Source organism: Cucurbita pepo, chromosome LG03 (assembly GCF_002806865.2).
Source record: "Cucurbita pepo subsp. pepo cultivar mu-cu-16 chromosome LG03, ASM280686v2, whole genome shotgun sequence".
Taxonomy (NCBI): domain Eukaryota; kingdom Viridiplantae; phylum Streptophyta; class Magnoliopsida; order Cucurbitales; family Cucurbitaceae; genus Cucurbita; species Cucurbita pepo.
In genome coordinates, this window is record NC_036640.1 from 7,718,268 (window position 1) to 7,740,165 (window position 21,898).

At 35.1% G+C, this 21,898-nt stretch overlaps 1 protein-coding gene and 2 pseudogenes across 1 annotated transcript; all 3 read right to left on the minus strand.

The window, feature by feature from the left end:
* Positions 1 to 2,437: 2,437 nt before the first annotated feature.
* Positions 2,438 to 3,151, minus strand: LOC111789853. The gene is made up of 2 exons (XM_023670564.1): positions 2,923 to 3,151; positions 2,438 to 2,700 (listed from the first exon to the last, which is right to left on the minus strand). Exons 1-2 carry the CDS (start codon positions 3,149 to 3,151, stop codon positions 2,438 to 2,440), a joined length of 492 nt encoding a protein of 163 aa, XP_023526332.1.
* Positions 3,152 to 12,076: 8,925 nt separating this feature from the next.
* On the minus strand, positions 12,077 to 14,158 carry LOC111789860 (annotated as a pseudogene).
* A 1,107-nt stretch (positions 14,159 to 15,265) lies between these two features.
* On the minus strand, positions 15,266 to 17,347 carry LOC111789862 (annotated as a pseudogene).
* Between the last annotated feature and the right edge of the window lie 4,551 nt (positions 17,348 to 21,898).

Here is a 21,898-nt window from a genome sequence, read left to right on the forward strand (position 1 = left end):
TCCATCAAATTTCTCTACTTCGAGATTAGAACTCAAAATTCTCGATCCACGTCATGATTTAATTCTAGATGACTCTGCCATTTGTGATAAGTAATCTAGATGAAAGTAGAAAAACATAATTCTTGAAAATTGATTTTGAAGAAAATAAGCATGATTGTGAGCACGTCTAGTGGTCCATGAGGTCAAAACTTTCACAATACCCCAAATACAATCAAGCTATGTTACCACTTGTTGTGCGCCAAATTTTACAAGTACAAAACTATGATACTGATTGTTGTAGCGAAAGTGGAACGAATGTACTCACAATACCAATGAACAGAATTACACAAAGAGACATCAAGATATTTACGTGGTTTGGAGAGAAGAAATTTTCCTACATCCACGGGTAGCAAACAATCACTAGTAATCAAAGTGTTACAAGTGAATACCTCACTCTTACACTACAAAGAATCTCACCAAAATGTCACTCAAGAAATGTAATGTGACACACAAAACTCTATCAGATTTTGATATCAACAACCTCCTAAACAAGCCCATTATACAGGCACAATTGTTTGAATCATCAAACTTATGGAATTAAATAAGGATTAATATTAAAATGGTTACAAAATTAATAAATAAATTAATAATATTCTTATTTAATCGAGGGTTATAAATTGATGAGAGTTAATAACTAAATTAAATAAAAAAACTTATGACAATTTACCACACATGACATATGCATGCATAGGGTAGATGCATTCATTTTCCTAAACTTAAACTAGAATAAGATGTTTTAAATTTAAATGTTTATTTATTTTTATTTATTTATTCATTGTGTTGTCTTAAAGATGTTTTCGAACAGGTAAGTCTATGATAGTGTTTTAAGATGAAGTGTATGTTTTATGAAGAAGTTTAAATCAAGTATTTCTGCATTTAATGTTCGTTATATATATACAGTAGCGACCTTAGATTAAATAGAAAATTTAGGGTTGTTACAAAATGAAACTTTCAGTAAGGATAAATTGGTGACACCAACCTCATCTAAGGAAGTGACTTTACTGCCATGCACAATATTATTTTATGCTAGGCTTATTTGTTCTATGTAGTGACATGATGTTATGCTATGTATATATGTGATATCCATTATACCATGCTGTGAATGAAATAAAATGTTATGTATGTCATATTATGTCTTGACATAGTGATAGATTATGTGGTGACTATTATATATACATGATGCATATATGTAATATGTCATGGATGAAAAGAGAAGGGGAATGATGTGAATGATATGTTTTGAATGTAAATCATGGGAACCTCATGCATGTATGTATGTCATGTGCATCGGGATACTTCCCCGTTATGTTATGTTAGTATGGACGCGTACCTTCAATATTTATGTTCACCATTACATCATGCGGGCCTCTCCTTTTTTGTGGTGTCCGGCGACGTGTAATAAGTTGTGCTCGACTAAGTCAGGCCCAAGCAGTACCTATACGAGCTCGCCTGGTGGATACATATGCACGTGCGTGGGCCGTATGTGGGAAAGTACCACACATCAAATCTTGTCCGGAACTTGGAGAGTCCAAAACCATGTTACGGTTTTAAAAGATAAGTCTCAATCATGTGATGTGTGTGATTGCATTACTAACACCAACAGTGTCGTGACGTACCAAGTATTTCTTAAAATACTCAAGTCACGTGTTACCTTTTTATGTTTTAGGTTAAGGTAAAGTTCTCTTGCACGGATGAAGATGAATGTTAGAAAGGTCATGGAAGTCAAGATAGACCAATATTAGCATTGATTTTCATTTAGTAGTTGATCCGTGATTTTTTCATATTGATGTTAAAAGACCATAGTATTTCAAATTTTTGTTTTGAATTAAATGTGTAACTCCTTTGCTTCATTTTAAAGTTTCGGTCTTAAGGCATTAAAGCAAGCATGTGACTACGTCACTCATTCAGTCTAAAGGCATTACACACAATGTAGTAAGTGGAACAAATGGGAAAAAAAATACAAACAAACAAAATAAAATTATTCACCTTTGACCAAAAAGCAAAGAGAATAGTCCATTGATTAAGATTTTGTTACTATTTATGTTTGTAAAGATACCAAATTTAGATTCTCGTAGTCTCTCCTGTTGATTTTATGGGGAGTGAAGGGCGACAAAGTTGGTTGTAGTTGTGAATGTTTGCTGAATCCACCACATCTAAATGGTCGTGAGAGTTCTCTTAATTATAATCATTTACAGAATATAGAAATATGATAAATTACAAATAATATGGAAATAGCGATAAAATGAAAGAATAATAAATGAATACAATATATTTGCCTTTAATAAAAGGGCAAATATGGTAACCCATAATGTAAGGCAAATATTAATGAACGGTCAACTATCCTTAACACCCCCCCCGCAAGCTGAGCGTCGGATTTGAACGAACGTGAAGCTTGGATCTAATGGCCCTCTTCAGCATAATGGCCCTCTTTGCAGCATATTTGGCAGTGAGGTGGTCGAGGACCCTGACTTGAGTGGGTTCGTCCTCGATTAGAAGAGTTGTTTTTGTGAGAATAAGAACGACCTCGCTGGTTGGTAAAGGAAGCAGGGTGGCTTCCATGGGTGCGACCACGATTAGTGGCTGTGAATGCTGTAGGAGTGGTGTCAGAGGACTCAAGGGAGCGCTGAAACAACTCAAAACTTTCAGCTTTAGAGACTAAATCTGCAAAACAGGGGATAGACGTGAGAGCCATCTGAGCAGTAGAAAAAGCTGAAAATTCGGTGCCGAGTCCACGAAGGAACTAGTGCACTTTATCAATGTTCTCAACGGGTCTGCCAATGACATGAAGTTGGTCACAAATATTTTTGAAGGCACGGGCATACTCAGCAACAGGTTTGGTGCCACGTTTCATCAACTGCAAGTCATCCTTGAGTCTCAGTTCACGAGCTTTCGACTGATGGCTGAACGTAGTTTCCAACGCAAGCCAAACATCACGTGCAGTAGAGAGACCAACGACAACAGCCATGGCTTCCTCAGTGAGAGAGGAGAGCAGGAGACAGAGAAGTCGTTGATCGGCTGCTCTCCATGCCAAATATTTGGGGTTGAGTGTTGAAGAGGTTTCTGGTTCAAAGCGAGGTGGTGGAACCATAGTTCCATCGACATAGCCCAGCATGTCTTGACTCTCAAGGAGAGGGAGAAGTTGGCTTTTCCAAAGAAGATAATTGGAGGAAGAAAGTTTGATGGTGATCATATGGATTAGAGTATTGAAAGGAAGAAGATGATAAGAAGATTCAGAAGCCATAGAGAAGAAAGAATCAGGGTTGTTAAACCGAAAGGGCTCTGATACCATGTGAATATTTGCTGAATCCACCACACCTAAATGGTGGTGAGAGTTCTCTTGTTTATAATCATTTACAGAATATAGAATTACAAATAATATGGAAATAGCGATAAAATGAAAGAATAATAAATGAATACAATATATTTGCATTCAATAAAAGGGCAAATATGGTAACCCGTAATGTAAGGCAAATATCTAGATATTTGCCTTATAATAAACTGTTAACTATCCTTAACAGTAGTCTGGTATAACCTTATTTGAGTTCAATTGCTTTTGTAATAGTTCAATTTCTTTCTATAAATATGGAAAGTAAGACACTACCAAAACTATCTTCTAATTCTCTAAATTTGTTAATACCCTATGAATTGTACTCTTTAATTAGCCATTACATTACATGCAATAAATCAAACAACTAGCATGCTTTATAGTGATTTAAGAATAAAAACTTTAAGTCAAACCACATATTCAAATTCTAAGTTTCAACCTTATGTCTAAGAGATTTCAAACTTCAAAAATTGTCAACAAATACCCTAACTTATACTTTTCTATCTAAGAGATATCTAAACTTTTCAATGTAATAAGGGTGTACCTTGGCCGAGTTGTGTTTGGTTGAGGAAATGTTTTGGATTAACCCAACAGTTTTAGTTGGTTGGATTGGCAACCTAACCCAACTCGAAATTTTTCACAACCTAACCTAACCTAACCCAACTCTTTGTTTTGGGTTCAGTTGTCGGGTTGTTAAAAGAAATTATGTTTAAAAGAACTTTTATTTATACACAATTCATAATTATTCAATACCATCATGGATAAAATGTATTGAAATTTCACAAATTTTACAAACAAACGCTATATGCTAACATTGTTCAAGATTGCTATATAACTAAAGACAACTAAATACGGGCTCTTCTTCATCAATTCGTTACTCTAAAAAAGAAAATACAAAGATAGATCCTAAAATTAAAAAACAATAAAACTAATTAATTAGTGAAATTATGCCCAAAAAAAAAAAAAAAGAAAAAGTACTATTAAAAGTATTTTACTTTATGCATGACACTCATAAAGCTCGATGGCTCTAAATTATCTGAAAAATCTAAAAAATATGAATTGTTATATAATAATATACGGTAGTTTGCACCAAAGAGATAATAAATAAATTACAACTTGTAATTACCTCTATCAATTTTGAACAATATCTTTCAACGGTTACATAGATCTAATGAAACTAATTTTCTACTTGATCCAACTTTGTGTCCATTGTTTTAGGTGTAAAAGAACTCCTAGAATAGTCAAGAATCATCTCACGTGTGTACTGAATGTTGATTCATAAACTAGAGCAGACACTAGAGCAGTTAAAACATTAACGTATTATGTAGGTCGGTAGTAGACAGTGTGGTGTCGAGGAGTCTCCATACCTCTTCCCACTCCGATTTCATACCATTGAGCTAGGCGTAAGGTCAGTTACGATTGTATTACCTAAGTGAGAGAGTTTAGATGGACTACCCTGAGCAGAGGATCCAACCTATGAGAGGCGTTGATCACGTAGGTAGTTAGCAGAGCTAGTATGTATAGAGGGTGGTGCCTTAATAGTCTATGGGATGGGTTTGCAACCTACCTCCCATAGATGACGAGCATGCTAGCACTCAACATGTTATTCCTACCTAATTTGTGAGAGTGTACTTGAGATAGCATCTCAACTCCAGGCATCGAACACCCTTCTGAAGCCTCAAGTGATACAAATATGAACCCAACAAGGGTGAAAAGCCTAGATCCTAGGAATAATCCGTAGTTATTTGTTAGGTCAAGGATGCGATGAGAGTTTAATAGATTGCTTCTTGGATATATTTTCATATACTCACTTTTTACTATTTTTTCTTTTTTAGATAAATGAGGACAGTGGTCGAGTTGAGTGGTACTTGGGAGCTCAACGGTCACAAAGGAATGTCGGCTCGGGGCATCTGTAGAGTCCATAAATTCATATCCCATGTTCCTTTTAACATAGTGTACCCGTACCCCGTTCCCCTTTTAAATGGACACTCCTTACACATTCACTTGATTTGTTTTTCAACCATTATGGCTTATTTGTAAAGTTTCAGTTCGGGCAAAATTTTTTGGTAATTTTTCTTCTTCCTTCTGTCTTCTCTTACTTTCACCATGTCCTGCATACTCCTCGAGTTACACTCAGTATTTTGGCGCCTCGAACTTCGAATGTGACACTAAGATTGTGGCGGTGATTAGAGGTCTAGATCTAAATTGGCATAGAGATTGGATTAACTTCTAAGAGCTAGTCTCGAAAATGTTGAAAATGAGAGATGGGATTTAAATCACCTAAACACCCCTAAGAATCTTGTAGACTTCCATGGCAAAGACGTTAAGAAAGCTTAACTAGTCTACTAGCAGTGTGACAGTATCATCAGTCTATGCCTCTTATCTCGTCTGATACGTCTTAAGCGCTAACAATACCCTACCAAACGGTAGTAGTTCAAACATCGTGAGCCAACCATAGGTCAAATACTGTAGTGCGTCGAAGGTGATAAGGTGCCATATTTGGTAGAAAATGGCTAGAGATCTCTTGAATAGGACCTTTCTTGAATATGACTTTTGTGCTGTATACTCATCTTGAGAGAGTGCATGGGACTATGCATACAATTGCATTCCACACTCAAAGTGAACACAAGATTGCATTCCACACTCAAAGTGACTTTATGCCCCGGTGGAATGGTCTACTAGTTGCCCTTGTGGAAGTGTTTACCAGTTAACCTTTAATGGGTGAGGTTATATGAGTCATTCACTATTGTGGCCAGGTAAGTTGATTATATCTAAGATTTGAAAAGTTTGTTCACCCAAAAATAAGAATCATCATCCGGTATATCCACGAAGTCAAGAATGAGTGAACTGCCTCCAAACCAATAGTAGGTTTGTGTGTAGCTAGATAACTTTTGAGGCCTTTCTAAAAGCTCAGATAGTTATAGAACTGGGCTAACACTTCCTAGAGCCTAGAGAAAATATCTTGGTAACTTACTTGGGGATGCAATGAGAGACTACAAGTAGGTTTTAGTATTTTAATACTCACTCCTTTCTCCATTTTTTTTCAAGTGTTATCTGGCTACTAGTCGAAGTAAGGAGCATTCGAGAGATGTGCGGTCAAAGAGGAGGTTGTCCTTGTGAGCCTATTAGTGTTTGAATTTTGAGTCTTTTATATTTTACTTATAAAATGTAAACTAAACTAGCTCCCTATTTGTACTAAACTTGAACAGCACCCCTTATTATTAGATTTTTTATTTGTAATAGTGGCGTTGTTGGATTTTAATTTAATTTAAATTTTATCATATTTATAAAATTTTTTATTTTACCTTTATTTGTTTTTGTATTTATCTTTTCAATTACATTTTAAAATTTAAGGTTTAAAGTCTCAAAGAAAATAGGAGGCTAACAAAAGAGAGGTGTGTTAGAGGAGATTTGGGTGGAGACGGTGAGGTATTAGTGGAGAGTGGGTTGGAGGCCGATCTCATTATAAATCATATCATGAAAGACATTATGGTATTATATGTCTTGACTATAATATGTGTAAATTTAGCTGGCGACCTTCCCACAAGACCATAAAGATACATTAAATCCAGGAGAGCAACCCTATGTATTGGCCAACTATTAAGTTTATTGGTGTGGTCTCTTATACATTTTAAGTATGGGTTTATGGGCAACGACCTTATTCGAAAGCTTTTTTTTTCATTTTTGCACATGATAGTTTAATCTAATGTAACATCAATGCATTATCCTATTTAACTGATGTAAGTCAAGCTTGACGATATAGGTTATATGATTCATACTATTCATAGCCACAGAGAGGCCTAAGAAGCTATCATAGTCTTTCTTGAATGATGTTGTGATAAACTAGGTTCTCTAGGCTGACAATTTATATCTTCAACTCTCATTGGAGCACTAGGGTTCAGATCTTTGATCGCCTCTCACGATCTATGGGTGCTCAGTCTATCGAAAATGCCCAGACTTTGGTTATCGTAGAACTGTACTAGCTCTAGAGCCTTATGCTTAACTTAGTTCATCTGCACATTGTGATACAGGGAAATAAATCTATCAATCACTTAGTACTTAAAACTCAAACAAGAGTTTCCAGCAGAGTGAAAATCTTACCTTGAGAGTACTTTTTTTTTTAGTACTTTTTTTTTAAGTGCATTTCAATCCTTTATTCATATTACATATATAATACTCATAGATTAGCTCATTCAAATATTTTAAATATGCATTCTTTAACTATGTAAGATAGTTCATACTCACATGCTCGTAGCGATCCTTACCTATACTACTTGAAAGAAATTCAGTATTCATTCAATGCTCCAAATTTGATAAAAAAAAAAAATAGTCAAACAGAGATCTTAAGAGGAAAAATAACTCACCACAAACCTCACATGCATCTACGAACCTCAACTTGTTAGGCACTGGTGTGAGTGGTGTTGAGTTCAGCAGGACATAATTTTCTTTTGTAAGACAAATATTTTGTGGTGTTGAGTTAGAATAATATATGGTAGGTAGAAATTCAAATATATGACCTCTTCGTTGAAGTCTTATATTTTAACCTTTACTTTTATTGGTACCTTACCAAATAATGTTACATTAGAAAGATTTGTAACCAAAATATTGTTATTAATAAGATTTGTAGCTTTTTTCGGCCCTAAAAACATTGAAACTCCACATTCATATCTTCCTAACATCTTCTCCTATATAAGAACTTCCACAATTCATTACTTTCTCATCCAAACAAAACAAAACTTTTCCTATTTTTTAGAGCACCATACTCATTTTCCAACAAAAAATGGCAGGAAAGTCATTGAACGGATCCAGAGTGAAGTTAGCACTTCTATACATCGCCTGCATAGTCATTTTGGCACCATCAATAATGGCAGTAGCACCTGATCCTAATCCTTCAAATATATCTATTTCTGGTTGTGAATCTTTTATTAGAGACTCCGCAACATGTATTGTAAGCATGATCAAAACTCAAACGGGTGATCATCCTTCTTGTTGCAAAGCTATTTCTGATTTGGACACATGTTCTCATGAACTTTACAAACATATTCCCGCTCATGACATGGATGAAGCTAATAAACTTTGTGGTAGGTAAGGAATTTTACTTTTTGTGGACTCCAAAAAGTTTATTCACGTGATTTTTAATAAATATATTTTTGTTTATAATTATTTAATGGTCATAAATATTTTTAGCTCCTTAATCCATGGGATCAAAATTTATCATAGCCAACTTAAAAAGAAAAAGAGTTAAAATTTGATTTATGAAAACAAAAACAATAACTGGATCAAAGTTTATTTTTAAATTTTTATAAAAAGTACTTTGTACCTTTCAACTTCTCTACAAATAATAATATAATTACATTTTTCTTTTGAAAGAAAATTATTATTATTATTTTACCGTTGTTCAACAATATTCAAAAAAACTTGGGTATAAGAATGATATCATAATGAAAACATATTATGTTGAAAATATGGATACGTATAAATGACTTTACTAAACCATTAAACTATCACGAAGAAAAATGAAGATATAGCAAAAATAAAGTAATTAACCAATGACATATATTCGTATACTCGTTCTCTTGAGATTGAAGGTTTAAATCTTTTCATCTTACTTATTGTACTAGTGTAAATATAAATGAAGAGAAAACCATCAAAATATGAACATCAATGTAGTAAGCGGAGCAAAGAAGAAGAAAAATAGAAACAAACAAAATAAGTTTGTAGAGATATTAAATTTAGATTTGTGTTTTGTGTCGTATCCATTGGTCTTTGGTCTTTGGCCCCATTGTTAGTATGGGAAGTAAAGATGGATGGTGTATGGCTCTAATACCATGTTAGATGAACACGACTCTCCACAATGGTATGATATTTGTCATATATATATATATATATCATGGCTTTGCTTTTTGCTTCCCAAAAGGCCTTATAGCAATGAAGATAGTATTCTTAGATTATAAACTCAGGATCATTTTCTAAATTAGTCTGCGGGACTTTTCCTTTCCTCCAATAGTCTTGTATAATCTTAAGCCCTCAGTATTATTCTACCTGTTTCAATCGTGGTGAATTAGAAGCCTATAAATAAGAGAGCATAAAGAGACTTTTTAAGATAAAAATGGAGACTTGAAAGTAATTAAATGGTGAGAATAGAGCTTCTTTTCAAAATTCACGAGCTATAATTAATCAAGTTGCCCTAAACTAATTCATGACTTTTCATGAAGAGCACAAGGGAAAGAAGGTCGAGGGTAATTGGAGTTAAAAAAAACAGGTTCAAAATGGATATAATTGAGAGAAACTCCACATTCTTCACCCATGGTTAATGAAACTCAAATTTATCAATGCTAACATCTTCCTGGTAATGAGAGGAAGAATTTTCATTAAAAAAAAACTGGGATATAAGGAGGTAAGTATCGTAGTAGTAGTAGTACTAATAATAATAATAATAATAATAATAATAATAATAATAATAATAATAATAATATCTATTCTCTTCCAGCATTTTATCTAGCTCTTCTCTCTCTTTTCGTGCTTGTTCTTCTTTTTGTCTTGTAGCAGTAAGAGCAGCTTCTTTCTCTTTCTCAAGCTGCACATCAACATCATCAAACAACTTCTTGCGACCTTCCTCTATTTGAATATGTATTTCTAATTTAGTCTCTTCAGAGTTTAGCCTTTCTTCAACATTCTTCTGAATTATTTCTTCCATCCTCCTAGCTGCATCACGCCTTTTCTTCTCTTCTTCCTCTCTCTTAAGCTTCTTTCTGCATTGGCGGCTGAGGGAACTTGAACGGCTGCTTCTCCTGGAATGGGTAGTGGAATGATAGGGTGAAGGACTTGGATCCCTTCTACTTCTCCGACTATGGCGATAGGAATTGGAGCGGTGAGTGTACGACAGAGACCTTGAACCACTTCTCCCCTAAGTTTCAATTGAGTTTGAACAGCTGCTACAGGCTGAGATATAGCATGCAATACGAACATTCGATTCAAAGACATCTTCGTCTCCATGATTAAGCCTCTCTTAGGATGAAACATCTTGCATGTTTCATTTTGAAATAAAATGCTAAGCCCATTTGCTTGCAATTTCCCAATACTCAGCAGATTGTTCTTCAGCTTTGGCACATAGAACACTCCTGTGATTATCAGTATGATTCTCCATTCACTTGGAGCCGTACATTACCCTTTCCCATTACATCCATGCTTGAGTTGTTGCCCAGCTTCACTGAATCTCTGAAACTTCCATCAAAATCTGAAAAATATTCCTTCTTCCCACACATATGATTGCTACATCCCGAGTCAAGGAACCATATATCTTATCTATTGACCTTATTCATATTCACGTAAGTCATCAACGACATCTCTTCTTGAGTCTCTGCATAGTTTGTCTCCTCCTTGCTTTGACATTCCCATTGAAAATGTCCTAACTTGTGATAGTTATAGCACTCCACTGTGGCCTTATTGAAGGTTTGTCTACCTCGTCTGGTATTGCTTTGATATTCCCATTGAAAATGTCCTAGCTTGTGACAGTTACAACACTCCACTGTGGCCTTGTTGAAGGTTTGTTTGTCTCGTCCCCTTCCTCTGCCTCTAAAGCTTCCACGACCTTGACTCCTTCCTCCAGCAGACTGCACAACTGGACTCTCCATCGACATACTTTTATTATGACACACGTAGAAGACTGCTGCTTCTAGTTTTAACTAGTTTAGGGCATGACTCTGATACCAAATGTTAGGAACCGAAAAGGAAAACTAGAAATATCAAAAGGATTGGGAGAAATCTCACATACTCTTCAAGAATAAAATTGGCTATTATATAGCGTTACAGAATCAAATCCCGATATGACTAAATCTCGTTTGACTAAATCTAATTCAAATAACTAAATCAAATCTAATCCAAATAACCAAATCAAATCTAATCCAAATAACCAAATCTAATGTAATCTAATCCTAACACATCTCAATTGTTGATGTGCCATTTTCTTTTCATTAGGTTTACTTGATTGAGTCACTTCTTGCTCACTAAAATCAATGTCACTTGGATCTTCAAGTGCACCAACATTTCNATAATAATAATAATAATAATAATAATAATAATAATAAACTTTGGATATAGGTATAAATCTTAGGGGCAGTGTTTTAAAAAACAAGCACACTAAGAACCAAAAAGAAGAATCAAGGACAAAAATCAAGAACAAGAACCAAGAACCTAAATTCTTAGAACTAAGAAGTCATAACCTAAAAACTAAGGTCTTTAGATTAAAGCCAAGCCAAATTGAAGAACTCATAATCTAAAATTAAGGTCTTTAGATTAAAGCCATGTTGAAGAACTCGGAACCCAAAACCAAGGTCCTCATGTTAGATCCATGATAAGAACGCAAGGTTCAAGAACAAAACATACGAACCTAAATTCTCAGGACAAGAAATAGAACAAGAAATGAGTGTGGTACCCTAACATCCACTATGGATAGAATTAAGAGTCTACATGTAAGCTACTTACCAAATCTTGTACTCATTCTAATTCTCTCGTGTTTTTAGGTGATAAAATGTATTTATATTTTGTCCTATCTTAAAAAAAAAAAAAAAAATATATATATATATATATATATATATATATATATGTTATCAACCATTTTAAAATTTTTAGTAGGGGCTAAAAGATTGGATACTCTATCCATCGGGTTATTTTCTTCTAAAATAGCTTAGTTGATACAATTAGGATTTGGTTTTAGATTCTTTTTTCACCCTCGTGTTAGGAACAGAAAAAGAAAATTAAGAATGGGGAGAAATCTCACATACTATTCAAGAATAAAATTGGCTATTATATAGCGTTACAGAATCAAATCCCAATAGGACTAAATCTCGTCTGACTAAATCTAATTCAAATAACTAAATCAAATCTAATCAAAATAACCAAATCAAATCTAATCCAAATAACCAAATCTAATCTAATCTAATCTAATCTTAACAATCCCTCCCTTAAACTGAACACAAATAGTAATCAGTTTATATCTACGACCTCATAACTTACTTCCACCATGTAACTTCATCAATTCTCATGTGCCATTTCTGTTTATTGCTCCAGGTCCATGGCTTGCCTCCATTTCTCACTCTTCAATGCATCTTTAAATCAATGTGTCTTCAAAGTTTATAGGTTCAGTAGTGGTAAACATGGCCGAGTGAGCTTCATCACCTTCTTTACAAAAAAAAAACTTCTCCTATTGCATAGTCTTTCATCCAGACTGCTTCATCATCATCTTCACAAAAATTTTCTTCTATTGCATAGTCTCTCATCCAGACTAGTGGTCTCTTATTCCTCGCCTTATTCGAGCTAGAAGAGCTTGCTTCAGCCAAAGAGCCAGAGGAAATATTTTCCTCTACAGTATTTTCATATGCCGCTTCTATATCATTATTTTCATCTGCCACTTCTATATCATTGTTTTCATCGGCCGCTTCTATATCATAGAGTCTGTAAGCTTTTGACTCTTCACTGGCTTCCAGCAAAACATAACTCAAACTCTTATCATCTAGCTTAGTTCTCCGAGTTGCCTCCTTCTTTTGTCTCTGAATCAACTCGAGCTCACAATATTGTTTTTCTTCCTTCCACTGCAACTCCAGAACTAATCATTGCTGAGCTTTTTCTACCCTTCTCCTATTCTCTTCCAGCATTTTATCTAGTTCTTCTCTCTCTTTTCGTGCTTGTTCTTCTTTTTGTCTTGTAGCAGTAAGAGCAGCTTCTTTCTCTTTCTCAAGCTGCACATCAACATCATCAAACAACTTCTTGCGACCTTCCTCTATTTGAATATGTATTTCTAATTTAGTCTCTTCAGAGTTTAGCCTTTCTTCAACATTCTTCTGAATTATTTCTTCCATCCTCCTAGCTGCATCACGCCTTTTCTTCTCTTCTTCCTCTCTCTTAAGCTTCTTTCTGCATTGGCGGCTGAGGGAACTTGAACGGCTGCTTCTCCTGGAATGGGTAGTGGAATGATAGGGTGAAGGACTTGGATCCCTTCTACTTCTCCGACTATGGCGATAGGAATTGGAGCGGTGAGTGTACGACAGAGACCTTGAACCACTTCTCCCCTAAGTTTCAATTGAGTTTGAACAGCTGCTACAGGCTGAGATATAGCATGCAATACGAACATTCGATTCAAAGACATCTTCGTCTCCATGATTAAGCCTCTCTTAGGATGAAACATCTTGCATGTTTCATTTTGAAATAAAATGCTAAGCCCATTTGCTTGCAATTTCCCAATACTCAGCAGATTGTTCTTCAGCTTTGGCACATAGAACACTCCTGTGATTATCAGTATGATTCTCCATTCACTTGGAGCCGTACATTACCCTTTCCCATTACATCCATGCTTGAGTTGTTGCCCAGCTTCACTGAATCTCTGAAACTTCCATCAAAATCTGAAAAATATTCCTTCTTCCCACACATATGATTGCTACATCCCGAGTCAAGGAACCATATATCTTATCTATTGACCTTATTCATATTCACGTAAGTCATCAACGACATCTCTTCTTGAGTCTCTGCATAGTTTGTCTCCTCCTTGCTTTGACATTCCCATTGAAAATGTCCTAACTTGTGATAGTTATAGCACTCCACTGTGGCCTTATTGAAGGTTTGTCTACCTCGTCTGGTATTGCTTTGATATTCCCATTGAAAATGTCCTAGCTTGTGACAGTTACAACACTCCACTGTGGCCTTGTTGAAGGTTTGTTTGTCTCGTCCCCTTCCTCTGCCTCTAAAGCTTCCACGACCTTGACTCCTTCCTCCAGCAGACTGCACAACTGGACTCTCCATCGACATACTTTTATTATGACACACGTAGAAGACTGCTGCTTCTAGTTTTAACTAGTTTAGGGCATGACTCTGATACCAAATGTTAGGAACCGAAAAGGAAAACTAGAAATATCAAAAGGATTGGGAGAAATCTCACATACTCTTCAAGAATAAAATTGGCTATTATATAGCGTTACAGAATCAAATCCCGATATGACTAAATCTCGTTTGACTAAATCTAATTCAAATAACTAAATCAAATCTAATCCAAATAACCAAATCAAATCTAATCCAAATAACCAAATCTAATGTAATCTAATCCTAACACATCTCAATTGTTGATGTGCCATTTTCTTTTCATTAGGTTTACTTGATTGAGTCACTTCTTGCTCACTAAAATCAATGTCACTTGGATCTTCAAGTGCACCAACATTTCATAAAATGTGTGCAGTTTGCTCCCTCATTTTTTTTTTTTTTTATGTAAAAATTATTCAATATTGTTTAAGATTGGTAAGAGTCTCTAATGTCCACCACAAAAGATGCTTTATAAAAAACATCGTCCTTTGAAGTGTAGTATCTTTCACTTGTTTCGATCACAACACTTTCACTCTTTTCATTAATTATGTATCTAACAAATATACATCTCAATTGTTTCTTGTCAAACTTGCTACATAGATGGCTAGGCGTACATACAAAGAAAATATAACTAAATACTTGGTAGTAGCTAACCATGTTAGGATTTATGTTCTAAAGCCATGTAATTAATTATTTAAAATTTAATATTTTATTTACAATTCAATATTATCCATGGTATGAAAATTCAAAATTATTAATGTAATCTTGAACACTATGTGGTTGACATACAAGAGAATCATGTTCAAATAATAACCTAAAGTAATAACCTAAAGGGTCTATAGTATATGGATAAGGCTGGGTGCCTTATCTTGGTAACAGTATTGATACGGCCAAATTTGCAATANAAAAAAAAAATATATATATATATATATATATATATATATATGTTATCAACCATTTTAAAATTTTTAGTAGGGGCTAAAAGATTGGATACTCTATCCATCGGGTTATTTTCTTCTAAAATAGCTTAGTTGATACAATTAGGATTTGGTTTTAGATTCTTTTTTCACCCTCGTGTTAGGAACAGAAAAAGAAAATTAAGAATGGGGAGAAATCTCACATACTATTCAAGAATAAAATTGGCTATTATATAGCGTTACAGAATCAAATCCCAATAGGACTAAATCTCGTCTGACTAAATCTAATTCAAATAACTAAATCAAATCTAATCAAAATAACCAAATCAAATCTAATCCAAATAACCAAATCTAATCTAATCTAATCTAATCTTAACAATCCCTCCCTTAAACTGAACACAAATAGTAATCAGTTTATATCTACGACCTCATAACTTACTTCCACCATGTAACTTCATCAATTCTCATGTGCCATTTCTGTTTATTGCTCCAGGTCCATGGCTTGCCTCCATTTCTCACTCTTCAATGCATCTTTAAATCAATGTGTCTTCAAAGTTTATAGGTTCAGTAGTGGTAAACATGGCCGAGTGAGCTTCATCACCTTCTTTACAAAAAAAAAACTTCTCCTATTGCATAGTCTTTCATCCAGACTGCTTCATCATCATCTTCACAAAAATTTTCTTCTATTGCATAGTCTCTCATCCAGACTAGTGGTCTCTTATTCCTCGCCTTATTCGAGCTAGAAGAGCTTGCTTCAGCCAAAGAGCCAGAGGAAATATTTTCCTCTACAGTATTTTCATATGCCGCTTCTATATCATTATTTTCATCTGCCACTTCTATATCATTGTTTTCATCGGCCGCTTCTATATCATAGAGTCTGTAAGCTTTTGACTCTTCACTGGCTTCCAGCAAAACATAACTCAAACTCTTATCATCTAGCTTAGTTCTCCGAGTTGCCTCCTTCTTTTGTCTCTGAATCAACTCGAGCTCACAATATTGTTTTTCTTCCTTCCACTGCAACTCCAGAACTAATCATTGCTGAGCTTTTTCTACCCTTCTCCTATTCTCTTCCAGCATTTTATCTAGTTCTTCTCTCTCTTTTCGTGCTTGTTCTTCTTTTTGTCTTGTAGCAGTAAGAGCAGCTTCTTTCTCTTTCTCAAGCTGCACATCAACATCATCAAACAACTTCTTGCGACCTTCCTCTATTTGAATATGTATTTCTAATTTAGTCTCTTCAGAGTTTAGCCTTTCTTCAACATTCTTCTGAATTATTTCTTCCATCCTCCTAGCTGCATCACGCCTTTTCTTCTCTTCTTCCTCTCTCTTAAGCTTCTTTCTGCATTGGCGGCTGAGGGAACTTGAACGGCTGCTTCTCCTGGAATGGGTAGTGGAATGATAGGGTGAAGGACTTGGATCCCTTCTACTTCTCCGACTATGGCGATAGGAATTGGAGCGGTGAGTGTACGACAGAGACCTTGAACCACTTCTCCCCTAAGTTTCAATTGAGTTTGAACAGCTGCTACAGGCTGAGATATAGCATGCAATACGAACATTCGATTCAAAGACATCTTCGTCTCCATGATTAAGCCTCTCTTAGGATGAAACATCTTGCATGTTTCATTTTGAAATAAAATGCTAAGCCCATTTGCTTGCAATTTCCCAATACTCAGCAGATTGTTCTTCAGCTTTGGCACATAGAACACTCCTGTGATTATCAGTATGATTCTCCATTCACTTGGAGCCGTACATTACCCTTTCCCATTACATCCATGCTTGAGTTGTTGCCCAGCTTCACTGAATCTCTGAAACTTCCATCAAAATCTGAAAAATATTCCTTCTTCCCACACATATGATTGCTACATCCCGAGTCAAGGAACCATATATCTTATCTATTGACCTTATTCATATTCACGTAAGTCATCAACGACATCTCTTCTTGAGTCTCTGCATAGTTTGTCTCCTCCTTGCTTTGACATTCCCATTGAAAATGTCCTAACTTGTGATAGTTATAGCACTCCACTGTGGCCTTATTGAAGGTTTGTCTACCTCGTCTGGTATTGCTTTGATATTCCCATTGAAAATGTCCTAGCTTGTGACAGTTACAACACTCCACTGTGGCCTTGTTGAAGGTTTGTTTGTCTCGTCCCCTTCCTCTGCCTCTAAAGCTTCCACGACCTTGACTCCTTCCTCCAGCAGACTGCACAACTGGACTCTCCATCGACATACTTTTATTATGACACACGTAGAAGACTGCTGCTTCTAGTTTTAACTAGTTTAGGGCATGACTCTGATACCAAATGTTAGGAACCGAAAAGGAAAACTAGAAATATCAAAAGGATTGGGAGAAATCTCACATACTCTTCAAGAATAAAATTGGCTATTATATAGCGTTACAGAATCAAATCCCGATATGACTAAATCTCGTTTGACTAAATCTAATTCAAATAACTAAATCAAATCTAATCCAAATAACCAAATCAAATCTAATCCAAATAACCAAATCTAATGTAATCTAATCCTAACACATCTCAATTGTTGATGTGCCATTTTCTTTTCATTAGGTTTACTTGATTGAGTCACTTCTTGCTCACTAAAATCAATGTCACTTGGATCTTCAAGTGCACCAACATTTCATAAAATGTGTGCAGTTTGCTCCCTCATTTTTTTTTTTTTTTATGTAAAAATTATTCAATATTGTTTAAGATTGGTAAGAGTCTCTAATGTCCACCACAAAAGATGCTTTATAAAAAACATCGTCCTTTGAAGTGTAGTATCTTTCACTTGTTTCGATCACAACACTTTCACTCTTTTCATTAATTATGTATCTAACAAATATACATCTCAATTGTTTCTTGTCAAACTTGCTACATAGATGGCTAGGCGTACATACAAAGAAAATATAACTAAATACTTGGTAGTAGCTAACCATGTTAGGATTTATGTTCTAAAGCCATGTAATTAATTATTTAAAATTTAATATTTTATTTACAATTCAATATTATCCATGGTATGAAAATTCAAAATTATTAATGTAATCTTGAACACTATGTGGTTGACATACAAGAGAATCATGTTCAAATAATAACCTAAAGTAATAACCTAAAGGGTCTATAGTATATGGATAAGGCTGGGTGCCTTATCTTGGTAACAGTATTGATACGGCCAAATTTGCAATAGTTACAAATGATTTGATCCAAATTGTTTATGTGGAGACATGTGAATGGGGTATCCTATACAATGAATTTGTATAAAACTGAACAAAAAATATTTAATATCTCTTTCTATGTCCGTTAATTTAGAAGATTAATATTACACATGATGATCATACGCGACTCGATCTTAATCTTGAGTTGGTTATGAAATCTTATTTATGAGGGCTTGTTCTTTAATTTGCATGGGTCAGAATGACTCNAAAAGAAAATTAAGAATGGGGAGAAATCTCACATACTATTCAAGAATAAAATTGGCTATTATATAGCGTTACAGAATCAAATCCCAATAGGACTAAATCTCGTCTGACTAAATCTAATTCAAATAACTAAATCAAATCTAATCAAAATAACCAAATCAAATCTAATCCAAATAACCAAATCTAATCTAATCTAATCTAATCTTAACAATCCCTCCCTTAAACTGAACACAAATAGTAATCAGTTTATATCTACGACCTCATAACTTACTTCCACCATGTAACTTCATCAATTCTCATGTGCCATTTCTGTTTATTGCTCCAGGTCCATGGCTTGCCTCCATTTCTCACTCTTCAATGCATCTTTAAATCAATGTGTCTTCAAAGTTTATAGGTTCAGTAGTGGTAAACATGGCCGAGTGAGCTTCATCACCTTCTTTACAAAAAAAAAACTTCTCCTATTGCATAGTCTTTCATCCAGACTGCTTCATCATCATCTTCACAAAAATTTTCTTCTATTGCATAGTCTCTCATCCAGACTAGTGGTCTCTTATTCCTCGCCTTATTCGAGCTAGAAGAGCTTGCTTCAGCCAAAGAGCCAGAGGAAATATTTTCCTCTACAGTATTTTCATATGCCGCTTCTATATCATTATTTTCATCTGCCACTTCTATATCATTGTTTTCATCGGCCGCTTCTATATCATAGAGTCTGTAAGCTTTTGACTCTTCACTGGCTTCCAGCAAAACATAACTCAAACTCTTATCATCTAGCTTAGTTCTCCGAGTTGCCTCCTTCTTTTGTCTCTGAATCAACTCGAGCTCACAATATTGTTTTTCTTCCTTCCACTGCAACTCCAGAACTAATCATTGCTGAGCTTTTTCTACCCTTCTCCTATTCTCTTCCAGCATTTTATCTAGTTCTTCTCTCTCTTTTCGTGCTTGTTCTTCTTTTTGTCTTGTAGCAGTAAGAGCAGCTTCTTTCTCTTTCTCAAGCTGCACATCAACATCATCAAACAACTTCTTGCGACCTTCCTCTATTTGAATATGTATTTCTAATTTAGTCTCTTCAGAGTTTAGCCTTTCTTCAACATTCTTCTGAATTATTTCTTCCATCCTCCTAGCTGCATCACGCCTTTTCTTCTCTTCTTCCTCTCTCTTAAGCTTCTTTCTGCATTGGCGGCTGAGGGAACTTGAACGGCTGCTTCTCCTGGAATGGGTAGTGGAATGATAGGGTGAAGGACTTGGATCCCTTCTACTTCTCCGACTATGGCGATAGGAATTGGAGCGGTGAGTGTACGACAGAGACCTTGAACCACTTCTCCCCTAAGTTTCAATTGAGTTTGAACAGCTGCTACAGGCTGAGATATAGCATGCAATACGAACATTCGATTCAAAGACATCTTCGTCTCCATGATTAAGCCTCTCTTAGGATGAAACATCTTGCATGTTTCATTTTGAAATAAAATGCTAAGCCCATTTGCTTGCAATTTCCCAATACTCAGCAGATTGTTCTTCAGCTTTGGCACATAGAACACTCCTGTGATTATCAGTATGATTCTCCATTCACTTGGAGCCGTACATTACCCTTTCCCATTACATCCATGCTTGAGTTGTTGCCCAGCTTCACTGAATCTCTGAAACTTCCATCAAAATCTGAAAAATATTCCTTCTTCCCACACATATGATTGCTACATCCCGAGTCAAGGAACCATATATCTTATCTATTGACCTTATTCATATTCACGTAAGTCATCAACGACATCTCTTCTTGAGTCTCTGCATAGTTTGTCTCCTCCTTGCTTTGACATTCCCATTGAAAATGTCCTAACTTGTGATAGTTATAGCACTCCACTGTGGCCTTATTGAAGGTTTGTCTACCTCGTCTGGTATTGCTTTGATATTCCCATTGAAAATGTCCTAGCTTGTGACAGTTACAACACTCCACTGTGGCCTTGTTGAAGGTTTGTTTGTCTCGTCCCCTTCCTCTGCCTCTAAAGCTTCCACGACCTTGACTCCTTCCTCCAGCAGACTGCACAACTGGACTCTCCATCGACATACTTTTATTATGACACACGTAGAAGACTGCTGCTTCTAGTTTTAACTAGTTTAGGGCATGACTCTGATACCAAATGTTAGGAACCGAAAAGGAAAACTAGAAATATCAAAAGGATTGGGAGAAATCTCACATACTCTTCAAGAATAAAATTGGCTATTATATAGCGTTACAGAATCAAATCCCGATATGACTAAATCTCGTTTGACTAAATCTAATTCAAATAACTAAATCAAATCTAATCCAAATAACCAAATCAAATCTAATCCAAATAACCAAATCTAATGTAATCTAATCCTAACACATCTCAATTGTTGATGTGCCATTTTCTTTTCATTAGGTTTACTTGATTGAGTCACTTCTTGCTCACTAAAATCAATGTCACTTGGATCTTCAAGTGCACCAACATTTCATAAAATGTGTGCAGTTTGCTCCCTCATTTTTTTTTTTTTTTATGTAAAAATTATTCAATATTGTTTAAGATTGGTAAGAGTCTCTAATGTCCACCACAAAAGATGCTTTATAAAAAACATCGTCCTTTGAAGTGTAGTATCTTTCACTTGTTTCGATCACAACACTTTCACTCTTTTCATTAATTATGTATCTAACAAATATACATCTCAATTGTTTCTTGTCAAACTTGCTACATAGATGGCTAGGCGTACATACAAAGAAAATATAACTAAATACTTGGTAGTAGCTAACCATGTTAGGATTTATGTTCTAAAGCCATGTAATTAATTATTTAAAATTTAATATTTTATTTACAATTCAATATTATCCATGGTATGAAAATTCAAAATTATTAATGTAATCTTGAACACTATGTGGTTGACATACAAGAGAATCATGTTCAAATAATAACCTAAAGTAATAACCTAAAGGGTCTATAGTATATGGATAAGGCTGGGTGCCTTATCTTGGTAACAGTATTGATACGGCCAAATTTGCAATAGTTACAAATGATTTGATCCAAATTGTTTATGTGGAGACATGTGAATGGGGTATCCTATACAATGAATTTGTATAAAACTGAACAAAAAATATTTAATATCTCTTTCTATGTCCGTTAATTTAGAAGATTAATATTACACATGATGATCATACGCGACTCGATCTTAATCTTGAGTTGGTTATGAAATCTTATTTATGAGGGCTTGTTCTTTAATTTGCATGGGTCAGAATGACTCTTGTAGTCGATTCAATATACCTACCATTTTGGGGACTTAACAAAGTTGGGAACATAATAACATTTGTTCTCTTAAGTACTGATTTGATGACTTAAACAATGAGGCCCCACCTTTTCA